General features: G+C 46.2%; 1 protein-coding gene across 1 annotated transcript in view; it reads right to left on the minus strand.

Annotated features, from left to right (window-relative positions):
• Positions 1-1,507: 1,507 nt before the first annotated feature.
• The window catches only part of GFOD1 (glucose-fructose oxidoreductase domain containing 1), a 69,556-nt gene continuing 48,014 nt past the window's right edge, over positions 1,508-23,049 (minus strand). The window contains exon 2 of the mRNA XM_040433249.1: positions 1,508-3,447. Coding sequence (XP_040289183.1) covers positions 2,528-3,447 — 920 coding nt within the window. The 3' untranslated portion in view covers positions 1,508-2,527. The remainder of the gene's footprint in view (positions 3,448-23,049) is intronic.

Consider the following 23,049-nt stretch of genomic DNA (forward strand, 5'->3'; position numbering starts at 1 on the left):
ATAGGAAATACATCTTCTAGAGCAATTTAATCTAGTGGATTAGGGATTAGTGGATTAGGGCTTTTACACACAGCTGTAGTTTCTGTCCGTGTGCTATCCACATCTGCACGTCCCTTCTGCGGCCCTGCAAAAATAATAGAACGTGTCCTATTCTTGTCCGTTTTGCAGACAAGGATAGGACGTTTCTACAGAAGGTAAAAAATAAATGGTGTCATGCACTCAGCCAGGATCTGTGTTTTGCGGATCACAAAACACTTACGGCCGTGTGCATGAGCCCTTAGTCATGGTGAGATAACCGGTTAAAGGGGAACGCCACTTCTAACTATCTTCTGATGTCAAAGGTGTCATGTCCAGGGATGTAATTCTCCCAGCAGTGTCAAGGGGCTATGGGTACTCTGCTGTGCTGCATGGCACATTCCTTTTGGGAGTCACATTGCACTGTAATTGCATTAGCTCTGGAATTGCTCTGAAATAAATCATCAACACTTTACTGCCACAAGGTATTTCTAGTATTTGCAGTGAGAGCAAAAGCTTCCAAGTCATAATAGGATGTGCTACTTAAAGTCATTTAGGCTGCTTTCACACTAGCGTTCGGGTGTCCGCTCGTGCGCACCGTTTGAAGGGGCTCACGAGCGGCCCCGAACGCATCCGTCTGGCCCCAATGCTTTCTCAGTGGAGGCGGATCCACTGAGAATGCATCCGCCTGCCAGCGCTCAGCCTCCGCTCCGCTCAGTGAGCGGACACCTGAACGCTGCTTGCAGCGTTCGGGTGTCCGCCTGGCCGTGCGGAGGCGAGCGGATCCGTCCAGACTTACAATGTAAGTCAATGGGGGCGGATCCGCTTGAAGATGACACCATATGGCTCAATCTTCAAGCGGATCCGTTCCCCATTGACTTACAATGTAAAGTCTGAACGGATCCGCTCAGACAACTTTCACACTTAGAAAATTTTCTAAGTTTTAATGCAGACGCATCCGTTCTGAACAGATGCGAACGTCTGCATTATCGGAGCGGATCCGTCTGATGAAACATCAGACGGATCCGCTCCGAACGCTAGTGTGAAAGTAGCCTAAAAGGGTTGTCCTAAGATGTAAACTTATCCTCTATCGACAGGATAGGGGATAAGTATCTGATTGTTGGAGGGACCAATCATGAGAACAAGGGCCCCAAGTCCCCCGAATGAATGGTGACATGGTTGAGCAAGCACTCTTCCACTCCAATCATTCTCTATGGGACTAGCGGAGATAGCTGAGCACTGTACGTGGCTATTTCCAGCAGTCCCATACAGGATAAGTGGTGTGGTATTGCACATGCTTAGGGTCCATTCACACGTCCGCATCTGTTCCGCAATTTTGCAGGAACAGGTGCAGACCCATTCATTTTCAATGGGGCCGGAATGTGCTGTCCGCATCCGCATTTGCGGATCTGCAAAAAAAAAAAAGAACATGTCCTATTCTTGTCTGCAATTGCGGACAAGAAAAGGCATTTTCTATGAGAGTGCCGGCGATGTGCGGTCCGCAAAATGCGGAATGTACATTGCCGGTGTCAGTGTTTTGCAGATCCACAATTTGCGGATCTGCAAAACATACAGACGTGTGAATGGACCTTTAACCACCTCTCCATTTATTCTAGTGACTCAGGACCCTCATTCCCGTAATCGGTGAGTGTCTCACCGATCTGACAGTTATGCCTTATCCTGTTAATAGGGGATAATTTTATATCTTGGGGCAATCCCATTAACTAGGGTCTTTTCATAAGAGTTATCTCCTGTTCAATATTTTGCTGCTATATGATACAAACAGACTTTTTTGGCAATTACTGTATATTAATAAGGCAGGCCATCAGGAATAGGTCTATTTTTTTTCTGGGAATTTAATTTTATTGATGGCCTATCCTTAGGTTAGGTCATAAATATGAGATTGGTGGGAGTCCGACTCCTGACACCCCTGTTAATCAACTCTTTGAGGAAGCTGTGGCACTCACCGGAACTACCACAGCCCCCATGTAGCTTGCCAAACACAGTGCTGTCAATTGGATCACTTGAATGGGACTGAGCTGCACCTTGGCCATGTCACCGATGAACATGACATCACTGGCCTAAGAGGCCTAAGCAATCTTAGAGCACTGCAGTGTCTTCATACAGCTGATGGTGGGGGTGCCGGGAGTTGAACCCCCACCAATCACATACTGATGACCTATCCTGAGGATAGGCCATCAATATGAAACTCAGGCGACCACTTTGAGCATTTGATTTGAAATTCACCTTTTTTATATGTCAAAACAACCTCTTTGAAAATGTGCAATGATGACCGATTTCTACAGCCGGAAGCTTAATGAGGCGCTATAATCCTGGATATTTATCCCATTCTGATAAAGGTTCACAGCTCGTCAGCTATGGAAAGAGTCAGCTCCTTTCCGACTACAGCAGTAATAGATAAATGCTTAACTTATGGCATAAACCTGTACCATCTGCCTAGATACATAAATACCAGAGAAGCATACATTTACAAATGCGAACATCTACCATGCTAGCAATACAAGGACATGCGGCTCCTGCGCAGCGCTTCGCTTATTAAGTAAGCCGGGCTTAATTCAGGCTCCTCAGTCATAATTACTATATTCTGCCATTCACTGGTCTGGTTAGATTTTTTTATCATGTCCACTACACAAAGAGCATGAAGACAGTCATCAAAGGTAGCTGCCATTGTCAGCGGCCTGCCATCCCAGGTTCTCCTGTCCTCCTGGTCCTGAAACGCCTGGCGTACCGCCTGCACCATTTTGATAGTCCCTATAAGATATGGAGAAGGAATATCGCTAAAAGCCGTTTCAGGCAAGAGGGAATTGCTGATAGGTGTGGAGTCTTTTAAAAGTAATTCTTGCTCAGAGGAATTGTTCCTCTGTCCATAGAGATCCGTCCCCGTTACATTTAGTCTTCCAGATGATCCGACAACTGTTATGTCTTGTTTAAACTCCCCGGGAATGTTAAAGTTGAGGGTAACGGTACAGCACACTCCACCTTCAAGGACCATCTGAAATGTGCAGAAATCATCGCTGGTTATCTGTCGGATTCCATTTATATGGTCTGTCTGCTTTACAAAAGTTTTCAAAAATCCGTGGACCTTCACTGCTTTCTGGTTGGTTAGGAAAGTCAAGAGGTCTATAATGTAGCTACCAACAGAATGCAGTCCACCACCACCCATGAGATCATCACAGCTCCAGTTGTACTTCTTTCCCAGTAGACTTCCACTGTGGACCTGGACCTCGCACACTTGAAGTTCTCCCACATATCCTTCTTGGATCAGCTGCTTCATCTGTACAAAAGCAGGCAGAAACCGCAAGACATTCCCCATGATGCTCAAAAGTTTAGGATAATAGTGGGCAGCCGACATCATTCGGAAGGCATCAAGGGGTGTTGCTGTCCTGTCACAGATGACGTTCTTACCAATCCCTGCAGGAAAATAAGAAAAAGATTAGACTTATATATAACAACATCATGTTTTATGGCAAAAAAAGTGTATAATGGGGTACAATTAGTAATCCTGTCTAAAATACGGACTGCGTAAACTAACAGTAGGCAGTATAAAGAGGCGCTAAATGTATCACAGAGGCTCAGACTGGTTGATAAATTTGGTGCATAGCCAGACAGTTTTGGCTAATTTTACACCATCAGTTGCCGCACTTTGTGCCAATTTTGTGCACCGTATGCCAGCCCCTTTATTCGAAACAACGCCCTTTAAGCCATGCCCCCTTGTCAAACCAGTAATTCTTTTTGGCGCATTTGCTTCATAAATAGGTCTAAAATCTGAGGCGACATTGTGAGCCAGAGGTGTGCCATATTCTGGCGGATTTTACAACAAATTCTAGGCACAATCAATAAGTAGATGTGGGCCATTGTTTCTGAAGTTTGTGGCACATACAGTTTCTTGCTAAAATGACTTCAGATATGATGTCAGACTGCATCTGTATCGCAAAAAATAAAATATGCTGCATATATCTGCTGCGGAGTTTGGATGCCACATGTGGATGAGATTTGTGAAAATCAAATTGACTTTGCTGCTACTGTAAATGCTGCAAATTGTGGACAATCTGCAGTGTTTACGCTAGATGTGGTGGTACCCTAACTGACTGATTATTGGCCCATGGAAAAGGGCCCTCAGACTGGGTTCACACCTGAGCGTTTTACAGCGCGTTCCTACGTGCTGTAAAACGCTCAACAGGCAAGAACCAATGATTTCCTATAGTCGAAAAACGCCCTACGCCCCAAGAAGTACAGGAGCTTTTTTGGGGTGTAGTGTCGCGCGTTCCCGTACATAGACTTCCGGGAATGCGCGACAATGGGCGTTTGCTTGTTTGCCGGCCGCGTAAGTAAACGCCCGAAATAATCGCGCATACAGAGAGCTCCTTTAGTACGCTAAGGCTGGGTTCAGACCTGAGCGTCTTTGATATGCGCGTTTAACGCGCGTTTTTGACGCGCGTTTTTTGCAATAGTAAACGCGCGTTTGACGCGCGTTTGTGTGATTGACTGCAATGTCCTATGGCCACAAACGCGCGTCAAAACGCCCCAAAGAAGCTCAAGTACTTGTTTGAGCGTAGGGCGTTTTACAGCGCGTTTTTCAGCGCTGTAAAACGCTCAAGTGAGAACCAGGGCCATAGGGAAGCATTGGTTTTCATGTGTTGAGCGTTTTACAGCGCGTTTGAACGCGCTGTAAAACGCTCAAGTGTGAACCCAGCCTAAGGTGTGAACCCAGCGTTAGTGTCAGCTGAGTATTTATCTTGTTTTTGGTGCAGTTTATATGTGGTTTTTGGTGCGGATTTGATGTGGATTTTCCGCAGATATCACTCTTCCATTGAAAAGGGGTAAAATCTGCACGTTTTTACCCTTTTCAGTGGAAGGGTGAGATCTGCGGAAAATCCACATCAAATCTGCACTGAAAACCGCACCAAAAAACGTGATAAATAGTGCGGATTTCATGCATATTTTCTGCACATGAATCTGCATCGTGTGCAGCCACCCTTAGGCTCAATTCACACCTGAGCGTTTTACAGCGCGTTCCTACGCGCTGTAAAACGCTCAACAAGGAGAAACCAATGCTTCCCTATGGGAATGGTTCTCACCTGGGCGTTTTACAGCGCGTACGATCGCGCTGTAAAACGCCCGACGCTCACACAAGTACAGGAGCGTTTTTTTGGGCGCTTGTCGCGCGTTCCCGTACATAGACTTTCGGGAACGCGCGACACTGTGTGCACACTTGTCTCTGTATGCGCGCTTGTAAACGTCCGTACAATCGCGCATACAGAGCGCTCCTTTCAGAACGCTCAGGTGTGAATTGAGCCTTAGGGTGTGTTCACATGGCAGGTTCTGACACTGTCAAATAGTTGCTCACTTTGAATGGTGTGGACCTGCTCACGTTGAATAGATCTAAACCGCGAGCGTACACCTGCCGCAGCCGCAAGTGTCATCTGTCCGCACACTGCACCGATAAGGGACATGTTCCTTCTTGACGTTGTTGAGGCTTGAAACTCTTGGCTCGTGAACTGCAGCGCTGCCTCCCACTGAAGACAATGGGAAGTAATCACCTTTCAGCCTCTGACAGAGTTTCGCAGCAGTGTCCGAGCCAAAATTCTAATAGCAAATTCGCCACATGAATGGGCAATTATGGGGAATGACGTTTGTATAATGCTGGTTTGATGATATGATCGTTTATGTCAGCATAAAAGAACTTGCTGGTCAGCAGCTAGAGTATGGGGTAGTAACTATCGTTTGTTCCCCTTGCCCTTTCCCTTAGGCCTCATGCACACAACCGTTTTTCGGGTCTGCATCCGAGCCGCAGTTTTTGCGGATCGGGTGCAGACCCATTCACTTCAATGGGGCCGCAAAACTCTGTGTGCTGTCCGCATCCGTTGCTCCGTTCCGAGCCCCGCAAAAAAAAATAGCATGTACTATTCTTGTCCGTTTTGTGGACAAGAATAGGCATTTCTACAATGGGCCGCCCGTTCCGTTCTGCAAATTGCAGAAGGCACACGGGCGGCTTCTGTTTTTTGCGGATCCGCGGTTTGCGGACCGCAAAAAACTGCACGGTCGTGTGCATGAGGCCTTAGCCTGTGCGAAGAGCCTTTTAAATGAGCGTCAGTCAACTTGTTTTAGCATTGATCATGCTCGTTTGCCATGTAAAAGGAACTTAATCCATGGGAAATAAAGATAACACTACTTTACTAACCATTCCACAAAAGAAACAGAGCAGGGGACATCTGGGAGACCTGCAACATGTAGACATCTTACATGCTATAAGAGGAGACCAGATGTCATTGGTGCCCCCTCCAATCCTTAAAAATGTTCATACTCTATGATTTAAAACTATGGTGTAGGAAACATTTTTTTCTTTCACATGGTCATCTCTACACCTGCCCTTAAGTTACTGGAAATTAAATCCATATGTAGGAATGTGCTTCAGAAACATGAAATAATGTCTGAGAATGTAGACCTGAATGATGAATAATACTCGCTAGGCTATGGACACCTCTAGGGGGAAATTCATTTTTTTTATCATTGCAGTCTACTTATTTTGGGCTAAAATCTTTTTTGTTCAGTTAAGTCTTTATTAAAAGTTTTCAACAGTTTACACTCTACAGCTTTCATTTTCAGTGCATCTGCAGAATGTTGCCTTCTGCTTCACGGTGAATCTGACGGCAGTTCTCTGATGGCTCAACGTATCTCTGAGCTCCTGACAGCTCATAAACAATCAGTTGAGCCATATCCTTATCAAACTATAATGAGTGTTTATGAGCTGTTAGGAAAGTAAAAATAAGGGCCACAGATTGAGCCGTCAGAGCAGCTCTCTGACAGATTCACTAAGATGCACCGAACAACAGTCTGTAGGTGGACCACAACATGAAACATTTGCATTTACTTCTAGTATGTACGTACCTTCGGTCCCTGCAATCAGATGTTAAGACTATTTTGACATTTGACTAATATAAAAGATTTTATCAACATAACATTTTTTTCATCACTATTTTATTAATTGGGACACATTACAAAGATTTTCCTGTCCAGTCATGGGACCGCTTTGGAGTCGGAGCTCATTAGGGTCCATAGGTAATGCTCTTTACACATTCCAATTCATTAGGTTGATCATCACAATGAGACTTTCTGTGGCTTACAATATAAAATTTCTATATTTAATACTGATTAGCACGAATAATCGGAATGATCAATCTCCTGCACAACTCTGCAGTCATCAAGCATAGATGCTGCTTTCCTTTATACTCAGCTCATAGTAGCAAACCGTTCAGTTACAGCAGACGGTTATGGCAAGCCACAATGCTAATGTCACAGTCGTTACCTCTGAATGTGACCTTCCGTCCTAGCTCGTTTGGTGTTCCTCGCTGAAGTTTCGTTCCTGTGTTATTTGTGGTTCTTTATGGGTTAACTCCCCTGTGTGCCTATTAGGAGTTAATCCTCTGTCTGCTCCATGGGTGTGGCCTCTCTGCTGCACCCATGGAACCTGTATATAAGGCCTCATGCACACGACCATATTTTTTGCGGTCCGCAAAACGGGGTTCCGTTTTTCCGTGATCCGTGACCGTTTTTTCGTCCGTGGGTCTTCCTTGATTTTTGGAGGATCCACGGACATGAAAAAAAAAAGTCGTTTTGGTGTCCGCCTGGCCGTGCGGAGCCAAACGGATCCGTCCTGAATTACAATGCAAGTCAATGGGGACGGATCCGTTTGACGTTGACACAATATGGTGCAATTTCAAACGGATCCGTCCCCCATTGACTTTCAATGTAAAGTCAGGAGTTAATATACCATCGGATCTGAGTTTTCTCCAATCCCATGGTATATTTTAACTTGAAGCGTCCCCATCACCATGGGAACGCCTCTATGTTAGAATATACCGTCGGATTTGAGTTACATCGTGAAACTCAAATCCGACAGTATATTCTAACACAGAGGCGTTCCCATGGTGATGGGGACGCTTCAGGTTAGAATATACTAAAAGAACTGTGTACATGACTGCCCCCTGCTGCTGCCAGGCAGCAGGGGGCAGCCCCCCCCCCTGTAGTTAACACATTGGTGGCCAGTGTGGCCGCCCCCCCCCTCCCCTGTAGTTAACTCATTGGTGGCCAGTGGCCCCCCCCCTCCCCTGTAGTTAACTCATTGGTGGCCAGTGCGGCCGGCCCCCCCTCCCTCCCCTGTAGTTAATTCGTTGGTGGCCAGTGGGCCCCCCTCCCTCCCCTGTAGTTAACTCGTTGGTGGCCAGTGGGCCTTCTCCCCTCCCTCCCCCTCCTAATTAAAATCTCCCCCCTATCATTGGTGGCAGCGGAGTGTACCGATCGGAGTCCCAGTTTAATCGCTGGGGCTCTGATCGGTAACCATGGCAACCAGGACGCTACCATGGCAATTTGTAGAGCCATTATACTTACCTGCGAGCTGCGATGTCTGCGTCCGGCCGGGAGCTCCTCCTACTGGTAAGTGACAGGTCATGTCACTTACCAGTAGGAGGGGCTCCCGGCCGGATGCAGACATCGCAGCTCGCAGGTAAGTATAATGGTTCTACAAATTGCTAAGTAACCATGGCAACCGGGACTGCAGTAGCATCCTGGTTGCCATGGTTACCGATCGGAGCCCCAGCGATTAACCTGGGACTCCGATCGGTACACTCCGCTGCCACCAATGATAGGGGGGAGATTTTAATTAGGAGGGGGAGGGAGGGGAGAAGGCCCACTGGCCACCAACGAGTTAACTACAGGGGAGGGAGGGGGGGCCCACTGGCCACCAACGAGTTAACTACAGGGGAGGGAGGGGGGCCCACTTGCCACCAATGAGTTAACTACAGGGGAGGGAGGGGGGCCCACTGGCCACCAATGAGTTAACTACAGGGGAGGGAGGGGGGGGCCGGCCGCACTGGCCACCAATGTGTTAACTACAGGGGGGGGGGCTGCCCCCTGCTGCCTGGCAGCACCTGCCAGGCAGCAGGGGGCAGTCATGTACAGAGTTCTTTTAGTATATTCTAGCCTGAAGTGTCCCCATCACCATGGGAACGCCTCTGTGTTAGAATATACTGTCGGTTCTGAGTTTTCACGAAGTGAAAACTCAGCTATGAAAAAGCTTTTATGCAGACGGATCTTCGGATCCGTCTGTATAAAAACTAACCTACGGCCACGGATCACGGACACGGATGCAAATCTTGTGTGCATCCGTGTTCTTTCACGGACCCATTGACTTGAATGGGTCCGTGAACCGTTGTCCGTCAAAAAAATAGGACAGGTCATATTTTTTTGACGGACAGGATACACGGATCATGGTCTCGGCTGCAAAACGGTGCATTTTCCGATTTTTCCACGGACCTATTGAAAGTCAATGGGTCCACGAAAAAAAACGGAAAACGGCACAACGGCCACGGATGCACACAACGGTCGTGTGCATGAGGCCTAAGGCTGAGGTTTCCTCAGTTCTGTGTCAGCTCTCCTGGTGTGTGTTGTCTTGTCCTGCTCCTGTTTGTACTCACTCTCCCATGCTGCTGACCCATGGGATCCGTGTCTGTCTGTCTCTGCTCTGTGGGTTTCCTACTTGTTCATTCCCGTCCTCTTTGATGTCCTCTTTCCTGTGTTTCTGTTATCTGTTCTGCCAGTTATGTTTTAGTTACCTTGTGTGTATTCATGTCTCTGTTCAGCAAGTCCTTGCTGCACCTTTCTTTGCAGCAGAGTGCCATGCGCAAGGCCATGCATTTTACTACTGGTGGAGCAAGTCCTTCTCTGCTCATTGTCACTCCTGTTTCCTTGCTATGTATTCCTGCTTATGTTTTTGTTGCCCTGTTTTGTATTTGCCTGTCTATGTTATGTTTGCCTATGTGCCGTCGGTACCTTCTGGTACCTGTTGTCCATTTGTTCTTGCTGTCACTGTCTAGTTCACGCTCTGGAGTGGACCCTGGCAACTTCCTGCTGCAAAGTCTAACCCTACCATCTGGGGCCCTAGTGAATACCAGGAGTTGCTTAGTCACGTCCCTCTGGAGTATTACTAGACAGTGGCGCAGTGGGGGTTTTCTCCCACTGTGCTGACGGTACATAGAGCTCATGTTTTGTCTGTGCTGCCTTCCCTGGTTTTTTGTTTGTGCAATAAACTCTTGTGTGTCTGTACCTGATTTCCGTTTGTTTATTGCTTGACGACGCGGTGGTCTCTCCTGGGACCTCCTACTCGTGACAGCTAAATATGCTACCTTATTCTTCCTTCGCTCTTAAAGGGGATGTCCGGTGAATCTGTTTTAAAGGGTCTATATAATGTCTATATAATCTGTTATAACAGATTAGATTCATTGGGCCTCATTTATCAAAACTCTAACAGTAAAGGCTCTTGTACACAAGCAGAGGCTTGTAAAGGTGGCGCCAATCACCAGACGAAGGCGCAAATGCTTGTTCAGTGGTGAACGCATCTCATAAAATCCTTATTCGTTAATAGCACAGGGTTGGACACACTGTTATGTAAACTGGATGTGCTGCTGACAAATAATCTGTATGAGGATGAACAATCGTAGTAGCGATCATTGCTGCATTGGCAATGAACCGAATGGCTGTGTAAAAGGGCCTTAAAGGGAATCTGTTACCGGTTTTATGGTGTCCTAACTAAGAGCAATGTACACCACTGACAGATTTCATTGGCAAAATGCTGGGTCATTTTCTTTAGTTGCTGACCAGCTCCAGCGCATAATGATGACTCCTAAACAGGGGTGGACTGGGAACTTAAAGTGGGCCAGGAATAAAAACAAAAAGTGGCCCCATTTTATAGGCAGGTCCAAATTAAAAGAAGGCGGGCAACACAAGTAGGCGGGGGTCACCAACACCATAGTGCAAAATACCATCCCAGCAGAACCAAATAAGACGGTGTAGCAGAATATAATGCCCCAAAAGCTGCCCTCTGTGGTCGCCATACATAGCTACCATCTTCTGTCTTCCTCCTCCAGTCTATGGAGCAGGGGCTTAGGAGATAAGATAAGGGCCACAGCAGCTGAATCCAGGAGGACATGTGTGGCCGCTGGCTGGGTACATGAGTACCTGATTCTCACAGCATTAACTACTGTTGGGAGCTCATTATGTACCTGGTCATTGGCAGAGAGGAGAGCTGGGTGGTCCCCTGGGGCATCAGCCTAGCGGGAAATTTCCCTGTATGCTCTATGCCCAATTCGCCCCAGGTCCTAAATATTCATGATCTCCTGATTTTATTTGCCACCTCCTGCTAATTCAGCTGGAAAAAAAGGTCAATCAGCAGCAGGTGGCGGTGAAAGCCAGAAGTTCTCAGTTTCTGGTTAGAACCTAGCAGCATAAAACTGGTGACAGATTATCTTTAAGACTTAAAGCAACCAGAGCTCAGCTTTCATTCTTCCAGAGCAATTTCAGAGATGAAAACTGAGCTCTGATTGGCAGCTATGGACAACAAGGACAGTCTTCATAATGACATTATTTGTAGTACAATAGACAGAGACAGGCTAGATGAAAAATAATGACCATGAATGGTGTGCAGCTAAACAGACTAGCAAGGATGTAGCAAACGCACAGTAATCACAAAATCTCACCATTTTATTTAGGTATGTTTTAAGGGGGTTATTTACCCCTGGGGACCTGTTCTGCAGATCCCTCTCGTGGCGAAACCCAATCATATTTCACCTGATCCCTGGCAATGGGTTCCCGCTCCACTGCTCCCCCTCGGGCGCTGCAGGCCCCACATCAACGCAGGTCAGGTGGCCGCTGCAGCCAGTCATTGATGAGTCAGCCATGAGTCATGTCACTAGGTCATGTAATGCATGGGTGACACATTATCGCTGCGGCTAGTCATTGGCTGCAGCAGCCAAGTGACCCGTGTGAAACTAGATGTTGACAAGGAGAGACCCAACACCTGTGATGCCCGAGGGGGAGCAATGGAGATCAGGTAAATATGATTCCCACCACGGGTCCAGCCATGCTGGGGGTCTGCAGAAAAGGTCCCCAGGGGCGAACAACCATTTTAAGGAGCATTTGAAATAGGGAGAAAAATGGAGCGTGGGAATCCTGAGTTACATGTGAGATTCATTAAAAGTCCATATAAACTTTCAGTACAAAACTGAGATTGAGAAGCTGCTGGCAGGAAATCAGCTCCAAACGGACGCCAAGTGCTTCTCCTCCACTGCCACCAGCTGGAATTCCATGTATAGCCCTCTGAAAGATAGCGAACTGTTTATTCATCGCTATATTCTGCCCTGGGAATGTGATACAGCAAGGGCTCGAATGAAACCATTTTATAACCGTGGGAACGCTACACGTTTATTAAAAGGAATTAATAGGGGGACAATTTTATCTTGTCTGTCGGAGTTATTTCTGCAAGTAAAATGCCTCTAAAAATGTCTCTAGTTCTCGAATGTTTAGAGCATTTTTAATGACACTGGTGGTTTTAGTGGCGTTTTCTCAATAATGCCTATTTGTACAGTGTTTTCGAGTGTCTTTTTGCAATGAATATTGAAAAACCTACTGAAATCCATGGAGAAAATTGCCAGAAACGTGGCATACCTTCAGCATGCTGCATAGTCGGAAAAAAAAGGCCACTGACCAAAAACATGACAGTTAATGTCAGCCAGAATGATTACACGTTATGACAGTATCAAGTGTCGGTCAATGTAATGACACCTTCATCGGTCACATGGCTTAGGCGCAGCTCAGCAGCATTGAAGTGAATGGGGCTGAGCGCGATACCAAGCATAGCCGCTATATAATGTACGGCGTTGTGCTTGGTAAGCTGCGCTCACAGGAACGCTGCTGTCTTCTCAAAACAGCTGATCGGCAGTGGTTCAGGATGTCGGGCCCCCACCGATCAGATACTGATGACCTATCCAGAGGATATTTATATTTATGCTATTTATATTGGATGGTCAGGTATGAAAAATTGACATTTTAAAATGGCACATATGTGGTTAAAAATAGTCATGCAACAGACCGCATTTATTATGTGTTCAACTTTTTTAAACAACTTCTATGATTTTCTTTTCAGACTTTTTGCACCTAAAGTGTAAATAGAACTCATTTATGTAACATTTGAAAATGCTGTCAATTTCAGACACCTCTGAACTCTTATTAGAGGACACATCTGGGCAGACATTACAAAGCACTCAAGTGCTGAAATTGGATGTGATGTGTGACTTGTGAAGAGCAAGTCATTACTTAAAGGGGTTGTCCAGCTATACATATTGATGACCTATCCTAAGGTCTCTTTCACACGGGCGAGTTTTCCGCGCGGGTGCGATGCGTGAGGTGAATGCATTGCACCCGCACTGAATCCGGGCCCATTCACTTCTATGAGGCTGTGCACATGAGCGGTGATTTTCACGCATCACTTGTGCGTTGCGTGAAAATCGCAGCATGCTCTATATTGTGCGTTTTTCACGCAACGCCCGCCCCATAGAAGTGAATGGGGCTGTGTGAAAATCGCAAGCATCCGCAAGCAAGTGCGGATGCGGCGTGATTTTCACGCATGGTTGCTAGGAGATGATCGGGATGGGGACCCAATCATTATTATTTTCCCATGTTATAACATGGTTATAAGGGAAAATAATAGCATTCTTAATACAGAATGCTTAGTAAAATAGGGATGGAGGGGTTAAAAAAAATGTAAAAAAAAATTAACTCACCTCATCCATATGTTTGCGCAGCCCGGCTTCTCTTCTGTCTTCTTCTTTGATGACCTGGAGGAAAATGACCTTTGGTGACGTCACTGCGCTCATCACATGGTCCATCACATGAACCATCACCATAGTGATGGATCATGTGATGGACCATGTGATGAGCACAGTGACGTCACCAAAGGTCCTTTTGGTGATGTCACTGCGCTCATCACATGGTCCATCACATGATCCATCACCATAGTGATGGACCATGTGATGAGCACTGTGACATCACCAAAGGTCCTTTTCCTCCAGGCCATCAAAGAAGAAGACAGAAGAGAAGCCGGCTGCGCAAACAAGTGGATGAGGGGAGTTAAATTATTTTAATTTTCTTTTTTAACCCCTCCATCCCTATTTTACTATGCATTCTGTATTAAGAATGCTATTATTTTCCCTTATAACCATGTTATAAGGGAAAATAATAAAATCTACACAACACCTAACCCAAACCCGTACTTCTGTGAAGAAGTCCAGGTTCAGGTCTGGGTACCAAACATGCAGATTTTTCTCACGCGCGTGCAAAACGCATTAAAACGCTTTGCACTAGCGCGGAAAAATTTCGCATTTTCCCACGACGCACCCGCTTCCTATCCGGCCCTCACACGCGACGCCCGTGTGAAAGAGGCCTAAGGATAGGTCATCGATATCTGATCGGCTGGTGTCCAACACCCGGCACCCCCCCCAATCAGCTGTTTGACGTGGAGGCAGTGCTCTATGTGAGCGCCACTTCCTCATCATCACACTGTGCGTCGTCTCCTGTGGAGCAGCGAAATAGCATAATTACAAGTACTCGCCTCCTCTTTAAATAGCTGATCAGCCAGGGTGTCGGACCACCGCAAATTAGTTATTGATGACCTATAATGAGGATAACATGATCAACATTGTGATTTATTGTGACAATTGTAAGGGCCCCTTTACACAACCCAAGGTCTTTCTTGATAACTGGCTCGATTGTTGTGTGATTGCAACTTCCATGTGGCGCCAAAAATCCTCATTTGTTGTCAACACATCTTCCTGTGTAAACAATGAAATCGTATGGGGATGAGTGATCAAATTGACGATCATTGATCCCCATAGAGTAGTGATCATTGCTGCATGTAAATGCAGCTAAACAGTATGAAATAGTTTACCTTCTACACTTCCAAATATTGCTAGCAGGTCAGAGGAGTTGTTCAAGACAACTAGCTTTAGCGCAGGCCGTCATTGTGTGACTGGTAGAGGTCAGATCCCCCAACAATCAATAAAACGAAGGTGCTTTTGTGATTGCTGGAGCATTCTGGACCATTTTTTAAAATTATTTAAGCACATTGCCGAACATACTGGGGTGATTGTAAGGCCCCTTTCACACAAGCAAGTCCCACGCATCGGACTCGCAGCATGTGTCAGTGAGAGCACCCGTCCTGAGCTTCCAGTACTGCCGGGGTCGCATAGCATTATATTGATTACATAAAGCTGTCAATGTTATACAATACATTCTAGAACTGTAAGGCCCCTTTCACACGAGCGAGTTTTCCACGCGGGTGCAATGCGTGATGCATCGTGCCAGCCCGGAATCCGGACCCATTCATTTTAATGGGTCTGTGTACATGAGCGTTTTTTTTTCACGCATCACTTGTGCGTTGCGTGAAAATCGCAGCATGTTGTATATTCTGCGTTTTTCAGGCAACGCTGGCCCCATAGAATTGAATGGGGCTGCGTGAAAAACGCATCGCATCTGCAAGCAAGTGCGGATGTGATGCGTTTTTCACTGATGGTTGCTAAGAGATGTTGTTTGTTAACCTTCAGTTTTTTATCACGCGTCTGAAAAACGCATCAATGCACATTTCACTCGCGCGATAAAAACTGAACCACTGAACGCAATCGCAGACAAAACTGACTGCAATTGCTTGCGAAATGGTGCGAGTTTTCCTGAATGCACCCTGAACGCATCCGGACTTAGGGCTGTTTCACACAAGCGGATGCCGTGCGTGACATCCGCTCCGTGAAAGCACAGCCAAGACCCGATGCAGACTGCAGAAGCACGGAGCATTAACATGATTGATAATGCTCCGTGCCTCTCTGTGATCTCTTTACTACGAAATCACAGTGAGATAAAGTTGTCACCGTGATTTCGTAGTAAAGAGATCACAGAGAGGCACGGAGCGTTATCAATCATGTTACTGATCCGAGCTTCTGCAGTCTGCATCGGTTCTCGGCATTCTTTCACGGAGCGGATGCCACGCACGGCATCCGCTCGTGTGAAACAGCCCTTAATCAGTCACGCTTGTGTGAAAGAGGCCTAAGGCCCCTTTCACACAAGCAAGTTTTCCGTGCGGGTGCAATGCGTGACGTGAACGCATAGCACCCGCACTGAATCCTGACCCATTTATTTCAATGGGTCTGTGTACATGAGCGTTTTTTTTCACACATCACTTCTGCGTTGCGTAAAAATTGCAGCATGTTCTATATTCTGCGTTTTTCACACAGCCCTGGCTCCATAGAAGTGAAAAACGCATTGCGTCCGCAAGCAAGTGCGGATGCAATGTGTTTTTCACTGATGGTTGCTAAGAGATGTTGTTTGTAAACCTTCAGTTTTTTTATCACGCGCGTGAAAAACGCATCAAAACACATTGCACCCGCACGGAAAAAACTGAACAACTGAATGTAATCGCAGACAAAACTGACTGAACTCGCTTGCAAAATGGTGCGAGTTTCACTGAACGCACCCTGAACACATCCGGACCTAATCCGTCACGCTCATGTGAAAGAGGCCTAAGGCCTCTTTCACACGGGCGTCCCAGATTTGCTCCGGATGAGTCGTGTGTGCATTGCGGGAAAACCGCGCGAGTAGGCACGCAATTGCAGTCAGTTTTGACTGCGATTGCATTCTGATGTTCAGTTTTTTCCGCGTGAGTGCAATGCGTTTTGCACGCACGTGAGAAAAAAACAGAATGTGGTACCCAGACCCGAACCCAGACTTCTTCACTGAAGCTCGGGTTAGGGTTAGGTGTTCTATTCATTTTATTATTTTCCCTTATAACATGGTTATAAGAGAAAATAATAGCATTCTTAATACAGAATGCTTAGTAAAATGTGCCTTGAGGGGTTAAAAAAATTAAATTAAATTAACTCACCTCATCCACTGGTTCGCTCAGCCGGCATCGTCTTCTTTCTTCTGCTTTCAGGACCTGAAAAAGGACCTTTGATGACGTCATAGCGCTCACCACGTGGTTCATTCAGCAGGACCTGCGCTGACGTCACTACTCTCACCACGTGGTAAGCACGATTACGTCATCAAAGGTCCTTTTGCAGGTACTGGAAGAAGAAGAAAGAAGACGATGCCGGCTGCGCGAACAAGAGTAAGCATTCTGATTATAACAGAAAATAATAAAATCTACAGAACTCCTAACCTAAACCTGAACTTCAGTGAAGAAGTCCGGGTTCGGGTCTGGGTACCACATTCAGTTTTTTATCACGTGCGTGCAAAACGCACTGCACCCGCGCAATAAAAACTGAACAACACGACGCAACGCAATCGCAGTAAAAACTGACTGAAATTGCGTGCGCACTCGCGCGGGTTTCCCGCAATGCACACGCGACGCATCCTGGGCAAATCCGGGACACCCTTGTGAAAGAGGCCTAAGGGTTAAACAGCATTATAAATCAATATAATGCTATGCAACCCGGTCAGTGCTGGGAGGTCAGGACAGGAGCTGCTGCATACTCACGCTGCAAGTCGGATGCGTGGGACTCGCTCGTGTGAAAGGGGCCTAACAGGTACTGCAGTTTCCTGTTTATTTGAATGGGTTGAGCCATAGTACCAGGCAGCTGTGCCTGCACAATGAATGACCCTTTGTTTTGTGAATGGGTGTGGGTCTCAGACCCCCCCCCCCCCCCCCCCAATCTTGAATTGAAGGCTTATCCTAAAACCAGGACATTTTATTTTCCTGTAGACGTTGTTATTGTTTTCTTTAAGTTTTATAGGGCATAGAAGTTGCAATCATCCAATCGATTTAGAGACTAGTCCAACATTCACCTCCAATTTGTTTTCAAAGTCTTAGGCTGGTTTCACACGGGCGTTGCGGGAAAATGTGCGGGTGCGTTGCGGGAACACCCGCGATTTTTCCGCGCGAGTGCAAAACATTGTAATTGTTCCACGCGTGAGAAAAATTGCGCATGTTTGGTACCCAAACCCGAACTTCTTCACAGAAGTTCGGGCTTGGGATCGGTGTTCTGTAGATTGTATTATTTTCTCTTATAACATGGTTATAAGGGAAAATAATAGCATTCTGAATACAGAATGCAAAGTAAAACAGCGCTGGAGGGGTTAAAAAAAATAAATAAAATTTAACTCACCTTAGTCCACTTGATCGCGGCCCGGCATCTCCTTCTGTCTACTTTGTTGAATAGGACCTGTGGTGAGCATTAAGTACAGTTACAGGACCTTTGATGACCTCACTCCGGTCATCACATGATCCATCACCATGGTAAAAGATCATGTGATGACCGGAGTGACGTCATCAAAGGTCCTGTAACTGTACTTAATGCTCACCACAGGTCCTATTCAACAAAGGAGACAGAAGGAGATGCCGGCTACGCGATCAAGTGGACTAAGGTGAGTTAAATTATTTTATTTATTTTTTAACCCCTCCAGCGCTATTTTACTTTGCATTCTGTATTCAGAATGCTATTATTTTCCCTTATAACCATGTTATAAGGGAAAATAATAATGATCGGGTCTCCATCCCGATCGTCTCCTAGCAACCGTGCGTGAAAATCGCACTGCATCCGCACTTGCTTGCGGATGCTTGCGATTTTCACGCAACCCCATTCACTTCTATGGGGCCTGCGTTGCGTGAAAAACGCAGAATATAGAGCATGCTGCGATTTTCACGCAACACATAAGTGATGCGTGAAAATCACCGCTCATCTGAACAGCCCCATAAAAATGAATGGGTCGGTATTCAGTGCGGGTGCAATGCGTTCACCTCACGCATCGCATCCGCGCGGAATACTCGCCCGTGTGAAAGGGGCCTTAGGGCTCATGCACACGACCGCACTGTGTTTTGACGGGTGTGTGCGTTCCGCAATTTGCAGAAAGAAACGGGCGGCCCATGATAGAAATGCCTATTTGTGTCTGCAAAACGGACAAGAATAGAACGTTTTATTTTGTAGAAATGTATGTGCTTTTTGCAAAAAGAGCATGCGGGACTTTTTTTCCATTAAAATTAAATGAACGGACCCAAATATCGTCAATTTTAGTTATGTGCCAGGTCTAGCACCTCTGTAATTGTCATTGTTCTGCTCCTCTAACAGAGCAGAACACTGGAAATGACTTTCACAAAAACGCAACCTTACTTGTTCGATGTATTATTTAATAAGGATCAGCTATTACCAGAGTGACAATTGGTGATGTCGACAGGCACATGATCGTATGTATTTTGCGGTCCACACACCGCGGATCCGCTAAATATGGATACCAGCTGGGTGCATCTGGCACTTTCCTCATTCCCTATTATAGAAATGCTTAGTCTTGTCTGCAAAACAGAACGGCCATATGGATGCCTTCTTGCGGCCCCGTAGAAATTAATGGGTCCGTGTTGACATTGCAAAAAAAATGCAGATTGAATGCAGGCCAAAAATACGGTTGTGTACATGAGGCCATAAGGCAGACACACAGGAGTGAGTTCATTGTGAGAAACTTGCAGCGTGTGGCAGTGAGAGTTCCCGTTCTGAACACTGCTTCTCTGACAGGATCGCACTGCCTTAATTCGAAAGATTGTAATTCAGTGTAATTCAATAGATTTCAGGTCTCTCAGCCATATAAATCATTATAACGCTGTGCGATCCTGTCAGAGGAGCAGAGGTCAGAACGGGAACTCACACTGACACACGCTTCAAGTTTCTCGCACTGAACTCGCTTCTGTGTGTCTGGCCTTAGTCATGTGGGAAATATGTACCAGAAAAATGCCCACTCTTCCGCACTTTCAGGATGTTCCTTTGTTTAGAGTCTTGCACGCCATTTCCACTTTACATTAGGCCTTCTTATTTCTAAGGAGAATACTCTTTCTCTGCGTGCACAGCTAAAAAGCCCATACTCCTGTCAAAATGATAAAACTAATGGGTAAAAAAAAAAATCTGTCCAGGGCTCCACCAATTAACCTAATACTAGAGCACTACGACCACTGCGTGCTCGGTTATGTAGGTCACAGGCTAGAGTCAAAGGCGAACGCCATAAATTCCCATGGCAGGAAAAGGCAGTATAAATGGAACAATAAAACTGGGTATCGGCTCATTAAAAAGACATATACATGAATGCACTGTATACAAGGATTAGTTAACAAGCTGCAGGCCTTCTTTACAAGGCAAACAGAAGACAAGAACAAGGCCAAGTGGAAATATACTTGACATTACTTTATTCAAAGACATCAATGGCTAAACCTCTAAATAAATGTTGAAAGGGACGCTAAAAAATAAGCATACCAAAGCCAATCACATCAGATAACTACTTAGAGGGGTTTTCTGGAAGTAGAAAACGAATTACTTAGGCTACATTCACACGAACGTATTTAGTTTCCGTGTCCATTCCGTTTTCTTTTGTGGATTGGATGAGGACCCATTCATTTCAACGGGTCCGCAAAAAATGCAGACAGCACACCATGTGCTATCTGCATCCGTATGTCCGTTCCGTAGCCCCGCCAAAAAATAGAGCATTTCATATTCTTGTCCGTTTTGCGGGCAAGGATAGGCATTGTTACAATGGATCCGCAAAAAAAAAAAAAGGGATGCAATACGGACGTCATCCGGATTTTTATTTTGCGGACTGCAAAATACATACGGTCGTGTGAATGTAGCCTTATTCTCAGCATAGGTCATTAATATCTGATCGGTGTTGGCTGTGGCACCCTAATGATATCACATTCACTGGTCACATGGTCTAGGCACAGCTCAGTCCTATTCAAGTGAATGAGTCTGGGCTGTAATACCAATCACAGCTGCTATACAATGTACGGCGCTGTGCTTGGTGAGCTGCGAGGAGGCCGCAGTGTTCACTGGAGCAAAACGGCCTTTTCAAACAGCTGATCGGCGGGGGTGTCCAGTGTCAGACCCCACCAATCAGATATTGATTACCTATGCTACCTATTAGAGTGGGTTTGAATTTGCGTTATGGAATTCCGTTATAACTCTGTTATAATGGAACCCCATAACGGAATTCCATAACACGAATGCGAACTAGTGGCTTGCCCGGGGAGGGGGGGGTCCGCCCCGGGTGCTGGCTCTCAGGGGGTGCCAGAGCCTAGAAGCAATGAGCGCTTCTATCAGTATAGATGGAAGCGTTCATTGCAGAAGCACAGCCCTGCGGTCCTGTCACTCAGCCCCCTGCGCTCTGTCTCTCCCACACTGAATGGTGAAGAAGGAAGACTTCTTCCTGCTCCACCATTCAGCCTGCAGGCAAAGATCGCGCTGCCGGCCTGTGCGGGCGGAGCCTGCAGCCCGTAAATCTGTATAAGCTCCGCCCACACTGTGCTGCAGAGCGATCTGTGTCTGTAAGGGAGAGAGACTACTGTGAGCTTCAGGAACGGGACAAGGTAAGTAGTAGGGTACTGTGTATTTTTTTATTTAACAGAAGGTATTTCTACTATGATGGGGCACAGAGGGTATTTCTACCATGGATGGGGCACATAGGGCAAAATTACTACAAAGGGGGCACAGAGGGCATTACTACTACAAAGGGGGCACAGAGGGTATTATTACGACTACAAAGGGGGCACAGAGGGCATTATTACAACAAAGGGGGCACAGAGGGCATTACTACTACAAAGGCGGCACAGAGGGCAATACTACTACAAAGGGGGCACAGAGGACAATACTGCTACAAAGGGCATTACTAGTATTAGGGAGGCACAATGGGCATTACTACTATGGAGGGGGCACAGTGGGCATTATTACTATGAAGGGGGCACAATGGGAATTACTACTATGAAGGTGCACAATGGGCATTACTACTATGAAGGGAGCACAGATGGCATTACTACTGTGAAGGAGGCACAGAGAGCATTACTCTTGTAAAGTGGGTGGGCATAACTGTTATGGGGCACTGAGTGGGCATTATTACTATGAAGGGGCACAGAGGGCATTATTACTGTTATGGGGGCACAGTGAGGGCATAACTACTCTGAAGGGGCACAGATAGGGCATTACTACTTTGAAATGGGCACAGAGAGGGCATAACTACTGTGAGGGAGGCACAAAGAGGGTATTACAACTGTGAAGGGGCACAATGAAGGGATAAGTACTTTAAAGGGGCACAATGTGGGCATAACTACTGTGAAAGTTGTACAGTGAAGGCATAACTACCATGAGAGGGCACATATCTGGACAAAACTACTGTGAAGGTTGTACAATGAGGGCAATACTACTGTAAGGGGGTACAATTTTTTTAAAGTATTGGTGGGGGGTGCCAGAGAAAGGACCCGCCCCGGGTGCCAAACACCCTAGGCACGCCACTGATGCGAACCCGCCCTTAGGCCTCTTTCACACGGGCGTCATGTTTTTTGCCCGGATAAGATGCGGGTGCGTTGCGGGAAAATGCGCGATTTTTTCGCGCGAGTGCAAAACATTGTAATGCGTTTTGCACGCGCGTGAGAAAAATCGGCATGTTTGGCTCCCGAACTTCTTCACAAAAGTTCGGGTTTGGGTTAGGTGTTGTGTAGATTGTATTATTTTCCCTTATAACATGGTTATAAGGGAAAATAATAGTATTCTTAATACAGAATGCATAGTACAATAGGGCTGGAGGGGTTAAAATTTTTTTTATAATAATTTAACTCACCTTAATCCACTTCATCGCGCAGCCGGCATCTCTTCTGTCTTCTTCTTTGCTGTGCATAGGAATAGGACCTTTGATGACGTCACTGTGCTCATCACATGGTCCAATCACATGGTTCATCACCATGGTGAGGGACCATGTGATTGGATCATGTGATGTGACGTCACCACAGGTCCTTAGCCGGCAGCTCAACATTACAGAGGAAGACAGAGATCTGCAACTACGTGATCAAGTGGACTTGGTGAGTTAATTTTTTTTATTTTTAACCCCTCCATCACTATTGTACTATGCATTCTGTATTCAGAATGCTATTATTTTCCCTTATAACCATGTTATAAGGGAAAATAATAAAGATCGGGTCCCCAGCCCGATCGTCACCTAGCAACCATGCGTGAAAATCGCACCGCATCCGCACTTGCTTGCGGATGCTTGCGATTTTCACGCGGCCCCATTCACTTCTATGAACGCAGAATATAGAGCATGCTGCGATTTTCACGCAACGCACAAGTGATGCGTGAAAATCACCGCTCGTGTGGACAGCCCCATAGAAATGAATGG

The sequence above is a fragment of the Bufo bufo genome, chromosome 5 (genome assembly GCF_905171765.1).
Source record: "Bufo bufo chromosome 5, aBufBuf1.1, whole genome shotgun sequence".
Classification (NCBI taxonomy): domain Eukaryota; kingdom Metazoa; phylum Chordata; class Amphibia; order Anura; family Bufonidae; genus Bufo; species Bufo bufo.